General features: G+C 33.9%; 2 protein-coding genes across 2 annotated transcripts; one reads left to right on the forward strand and one right to left on the reverse strand.

Annotated features, from left to right (window-relative positions):
* Positions 1 to 767: 767 nt before the first annotated feature.
* On the reverse strand, positions 768 to 2,370 carry LOC126676765 (late embryogenesis abundant protein ECP63). The gene is made up of 3 exons (XM_050371045.1): positions 1,465 to 2,370; positions 1,257 to 1,357; positions 768 to 1,167 (listed from the first exon to the last, which is right to left on the reverse strand). The coding sequence occupies exons 1-3, from the start codon at positions 2,293 to 2,295 to the stop codon at positions 915 to 917; spliced, it is 1,185 nt and encodes a 394-aa protein (XP_050227002.1). The 5' UTR covers positions 2,296 to 2,370; the 3' UTR covers positions 768 to 914.
* A 2,789-nt stretch (positions 2,371 to 5,159) lies between these two features.
* LOC126678922 (uncharacterized) lies at positions 5,160 to 5,840 on the forward strand. Its single transcript, XM_050373837.2, has one exon. It carries the CDS (start codon positions 5,160 to 5,162, stop codon positions 5,838 to 5,840), a length of 681 nt encoding a protein of 226 aa, XP_050229794.2.
* The last annotated feature ends 255 nt before the right edge of the window (positions 5,841 to 6,095 follow it).

Consider the following 6,095-nt stretch of genomic DNA (forward strand, 5'->3'; position numbering starts at 1 on the left):
TAATTTTTTAAATTTTTTTTTAATCAATAAGTCTTTCAATAGACTCCATAGTCTGTTCTACTGGTGGTTTGTAAGAACAGACACTCAGATGGTCTGTTCCTGTGAAGAACACACCACACCGGACCTATTCTCAGGCTCGTGTTGGATTTCGTGCAAGGGTTAGGTGATGGTTTCCGGAAAAAGCTCGCCAATTTTCGGTGTAAATTTCAATTAAATTAAAATTGATTTTAACTGATTTAATTAAATTTTAATTTGATTAAATTTTATTTAGTTAAGTGAATTTCGATTAAATTTAACAAATAATTTAATTAATTAATTTAATTATGAACAAACACCAATAATTAGATGAAAAGCACAAAATTAATTCTGCTTGTAGAAAGTCGATTTTTAAATATTTTTATCTTAAATTTTATTTTTATTTAAATGAAAAAAAAACATAAAAAATGTTTAAAAGAAATTATAAATATAAAATCTGTTAAACATTAAGAATATTTTTGAAACATTTTCCTATGTACCATATCACCTGATTATGGATAGAAAGGTGTTATTGTTTAATAAAAAAATTAGAGGGTCAAATTGTACCCCAAAATAAAAAAGGATTAAATTGTACTTTCGAAAACCCCGAAAGTTTTATTTATACCTTATGCCAATAATCATATATTATTGTTAAATTATTAAATCTATGTAACTGAGATTCTTAAAGCACTGTGACAAATAAGTATGTATGCTAAATCTCGTCCACCATTTGAGAATCTATTTCAACTACGTACTGAACAAGTACACTGAACTGGTTATTATTGACAAAGACGAGCAAAAACACAGACACTGGACTAAGTGCCATCACAAAAACAAATTACAGAAACAAAAGGTCTCAAAAGGGTTTTGACTTCTTCATCTTTGAGTAGATTCCAGGCTCACCGATCATCTATACGTCCGACATCGTTGAAGCTTTGACCGCTCATATCATCAGTTGCTTTCAGAGTAGCAGCCACCTTTCCGGCCGGGGTTTCCTCAACCACCACCTCTTGTCGACCGGTGCCCCCGTGTTCGCGAGCTGCACGGGTCTCGTTTACAATGTCATGTGGCTGCGTAAGCTTTCCTTTGATCGAGTCTTTGATGGTTCCTAACCCTAGATTGCCGAAGATCGTCTCTTTCGCTCTGGTTCCCCTAATTAAAAAACCATAAACAAAATGTTTTAAACTTGAAGAACTTATTCCAGTAGCTGAAGTAAAAAATGAAGTGTAAAAAAGAAATACCTTTCAGCTTCAACTTCCTTGTCCTGTTTGTATGCTTCACCTTCCATTTTTAAGCCCTCCATTTTCCTCCTTGCTTCCTCTTCAGCTTCACTCAAGCTCTCCTGTATAATTTAAATAAACTATGATAAACTTTGAAATAAATAACACCTAAAATTATGGCAGAACTTTATTTAAATTATGGCTCATAAAACTGAAAGTAATAACTAACCTTGGTTGCTTCTGTACTCTCTTGTGTCTTCTCTTTGGCTTCTTCTTTCTTAGTAGTAAACAAGTCCATAGCTTTTCTTGCAGCGCCTTTAGCGGACTCGGTGAGCTCACCGAGTCTACTAGCAGCAGCATCTTTACCCTCTTTAGCTTTTTCAGCAGTATAATCCTTTGTTTCTTTTGCTTTCTCTTCTCCTTCTTCAGCTTTTTGGGCAGTATAATCCTTGGTCTCTGTCGCCTTCTCTGCCGTCTTATCCTTGGCCTCCCCCGCCTTCTCCGCGGCATAATTCTTATACTCTTCCGCCTTCTCCTTGGCGGATTCTCCCGTTTCTTTCGCCTTCTCAGCTGCACGATCCTTATACTCGCCTAGCTTCTCTTTGGTTGAATCCTTAGTTTCTTTCGCCTTCTCCGCATACTCTCCCAGCTTCCCCTTCGTCGATTCTTTAGCTTCCTCCGCCTTCTGCTTAGCGCTTTCCTTTGTTTCATCCAACTTCCTTGCAGCAGCATCCGTAGTCTCTTTCGACTTCTCAGTGGTGTACTCCTCATTCTCTTTCGCTTTCTCCGCTGCAGAATACGCAGTTTCTTTCGTTTTCTCTGCAGCTTCTTGGCTCTTTCCGACGACAGCTTCTTTGGCGTAGCCGTAAGTATCGGTAACTTTCTTCAACACGGAACCGATGACGCCTGGTCTTTCTTCTTGTTGCTGGGGATAATAATGTTCTCTCATCTCCCTGGCTCTGTCTTCATAGTCTCTCTGTCTGTTAGCGTCACTTATGTCTTGCGCTGCTTGCCATGCCTCGGTCTCGGCTTTCTGCTCCTTCTGTTGCCTTGAAGCCATGACTGTCGAGTTTGATCTTTAGAATTCGGGAAATTGTAATATTTTCACAGGTTAATTATTTTAGCTGTGTTCGGTTTTAATTAATGGGATTAAGCAGGAGTATATTGGAGTTTATATAGCTAAGAATATTGAGTATTGGGTTTGTGACACGTGGATATTATGGTTCTCGCAGTACTGCCACGTTGTAGACATGCTAATGAAGAGGTGGCAGTCGGTGTTTAGATGAGCTGTCCAAAATTTGGATTTGGGTTAGAATTTTCATCTTAAATTGTTTTTTGTGGTTGTTTTACACGTGTCCTGCCACGTTATTTTATTTTTGAAAGAAGATCAATTCAACTCCTCAGTTTTGGCGAGATATGTTAAAAAGGTCATTTTTAAATAAAAAGGATCAAAAACATACTCACGTGTTATTTTCGTATTAAAAAGCTCCTTCCACATTCTCAGCCCTTCAAATGAGATACACCCCCCATTTTGTTTTGGCAACCCCCCGTCTTAAAATATGAAAAGTTTAAAATAATTTTTAATATTATTTATTTTCTAAATAGTTATTTAATTTTTTATTTATAATTCATGTATTCTTAAATTTTTTAAATTAAATTAATTTTTAAAGGCTCAATGCCTGAAAAATCCCGACCTTTTAGTTTCTTTTCAATCCTATCCTGACGTTAAAAACTGGTTAATTTTACCCTATTTTGTATTTTTATATTTCAATTGTATCTTGAAATATTAAATTGAATTTTTTCGTTTGGAAAAAATTAAAAAACATATTCTATGTTTAGCATATATTAATTGTATATGTTGAAAATTTATTTAGATTAAACTAAATCAATTAAAAATTTAAATTAATTTTAATTTGACTATGATTTTAGTTAGTTTTTAATAATAAAATTATTTATACTTTTTTGAACAGAAATAAATTTTATTTTATTTTTAAATTTAAAAATTGTGAAAAATTAAAAAAATTAGGTTAAGTTCATCCCAACTGTGGGACTAAAGCTCATGTTATTCTGCTGGAGAGCTTGACAAACATACTGAGAGGCTCGGAATTGAAACGAAAAGTACAAAATAAAATAAAATTGACCAGTTTTGAATGTTAAAATAGAATTGAAAATGGGCTAAAAGGTTGTTTGGTTTTGAAGTATTAGGCTATTTTTAAATAAAATTTAAGTGATTTTTTGTCAATTTTTAATTTAATCAAATTTTTTAACCAAATACTCCCTCCGTTCTTTTTTAGTTGTCCATTTAGCCAATTTTATTTGTCTACAAATAGTTGTCCATTTAGTAATTTCATGTGATATCTCTAATAAATGACTCTATGTTTTAATTTAAAAGGCATTTATTAACTAATAGGGCTATATTAGTATTTTTCTTTATAAATTGAGATAAAAGAAGCACTATCTTGATATGTGTAATATTGGCTAAATGGACAACTTAAAAAGAACGGAGGTAGTACTAATTTTAATTGATTTATTTTTCTTCTTTCCCTCATTGAGGACCCGCTGCATCTGTTTGTCTGTTTTTCACCTCATTTGTTTACTTTTAATTCTGTTGAAAGTATATAATGCATTATCTATATTTAATAAACTATAATTTTTTTTATCAAAAAAAATATACTATAATGTTTACACAACTATCAAAAATTACCAAAATATCGGTAAACCACTTTCTCATGTAAACCAAACTGAAAGAACAACTGAAATCGAAAAAAATGAACCAGGCTGATAGGTTCTGTTCGATTCAATTTGAAAATTAACTTTTTAATATTTTCGTTCGGTTTAATTTAAAAAGACAATTTTTCAGTTTGATTCGGTGCGGTTCAATCGAATCCACACCTTTAACCACGAGCTGTTTTTCCTTGAACTATTATTTTTCCAATTTCTAAAAATTTCAAAAAGCAAAAAAAACTTATAAATTAAAAAGGTATATTGGTAAAATTCAAACCGATTAACTGGATAAAAACTGCAAAACCAAACCGAAAAATGCGGTTAACCAATCCAAGAATTTAGATTTAGATTATAATTTTAAATTTTAAATTTTTATGATTAATAGTTTAGGTTTAAATTTTGAAATTTTAAAAACCACGGTTAACCGATTTATCAATAATATATATTTATATATATCAATTTAAAAATTAATTTTTAAAATTTTAATTCGATTTGATTTAAATAAAGTAAAATTTTGATTTGATTCGGTGCGGTTCAACGAAATACACACCTCTAAAAATTACAAACTGACAAATAATAGTTAGAGAAAAGATTATCAGAAGGTGAGGTGGATGAGAATTGATGAACACGGTAGGAAAAGTTGACTAAATATTCCTAAAAGGGAAAAGGGTCATTTATGCCCTTAAGATTTGGCTTTAGGATCAAATAAGCCCTCAACGTACAAAAAGGTTCAAATATACCCCTAACGTCTTAGAAAATGAACAATCAGGCCCCCGATTTGGACAACCAGACCCCTAACGTTTCATTTATGCGTCAAAATTAGGGGCCTGGTTGTCAACATTTTAAGACGTTAGGGGCATATTTGAACCTTTCCGGACGTTGAGGGCTTAATTGATCCTGAAGATAAACCATAGGGGTATAAATGACCCTTTTCCCTTCCTAAAAAGTAAATATTTGGAAGAAGAGTAGTTTACTTATGCTTAATTTCCATTTTAGTCGAATATTCCTCTTTAGCATACACCTTCTTTTCTTATTTAAATCAGGTTTATCATATCAATCTACTACTACTAACATTCTTTCTTCTCGCAAACTCACCACCTCTCGATTTGTGGAAACCCTAGCCGCTAATTCTTACGACAGTAAACCCTTTCGATTTTGTGTTTAGATAATATTTTCGTTACCTTTTTGATTGAGAGAGCAATGTCACGGTGCTATCCTTACCTGAGGAACGGCGAGGCCGTGAGCGAAACCATTCAGACGGACTTGAATAAACCATTAACTGATAAACTGAAGAGGAAGAAGGACAAAAAAGAGAAGAGATCTAAGATACAACACAAGAAATCCACTTCTTTGAGCAAACTGGAGAAGCGGAACGATGATGACGAACCTGAAAGAAGTGGCTTGACTGAGGAACATGGGCGACCTATCTGTCATCAGAGTCTTTCATCAGATAGTACTACTCGGAGCCTCAAGAAGAGAAAAAGTGACGACCTCGTGCATTCTGCTTCTATTGCCACCCAAAATAATGGGAATGTCATTCGAAGAATACCCTCTGAATCAAGTTCTGATGCACGTTCTGAAAAGAAAGAAAAATCTTCGCGACACCGCGTTTCCGGAGCGGAGAAGAAGCTATTAAAAGCAGAAGGTTTATACAAAAGGTTGTTTGGGGATTGGTCTGCACCACCTGTTGTTTATGATCAAAATGACTTTGATGATGAGAGTTGGCTTTCTGGAACGAGAACGCAAGATGTTCGCTGTGACAAGAGGATCAGAATTTCTCGCCATGAGGAACCAGGCCATGAAGCGTCTTCCTTTTGGCCCTGTGCTCGGAATCTACCGGAGGCTGATATCTATGCGTTACCCTATACTATTTTATTCTGATGCTTTATCGTGTTAGGCAGTCTTGGCTTTACTTATTGTTCAAATTAACTGATGTTTCTAAATCATGTTTAGTAGGTTGCACATTCGCTTAATTTGTTTGGCACAATACTTAACTCACTAATATAATTATTTAAATTCCCAACAAGATTTTTATGACATCTAGAGTTCGGCTAATTCTATTATTACTCTCATCAAAATGTTCACGCATTTTTCCGTTTATATGTCGATGACAAAAAAAGTCACAGGCAACAACAA

The sequence above is a fragment of the Mercurialis annua genome, linkage group LG4, assembly GCF_937616625.2.
Source record: "Mercurialis annua linkage group LG4, ddMerAnnu1.2, whole genome shotgun sequence".
NCBI classification, from domain to species: Eukaryota; Viridiplantae; Streptophyta; class Magnoliopsida; order Malpighiales; family Euphorbiaceae; genus Mercurialis; species Mercurialis annua.

Coding starts and splice junctions, on each gene's coding strand:
- LOC126676765 (XM_050371045.1), bottom strand. CDS start 2,295: ATGGCTTCAAGGCAACAGAAGGAGCAGAAAGCCGAGACCGAGGCATGG. Junction 1,358..1,464: donor AGAGTACAGAAGCAACCAAG/GTTAGTTATTAC, acceptor TAAATTATACAG/GAGAGCTTGAGTGAAGCTGA. Junction 1,168..1,256: donor AAGGAAGTTGAAGCTGAAAG/GTATTTCTTTTT, acceptor TTTTTTAATTAG/GGGAACCAGAGCGAAAGAGA.
- LOC126678922 (XM_050373837.2), top strand. CDS start 5,160: ATGTCACGGTGCTATCCTTACCTGAGGAACGGCGAGGCCGTGAGCGAA.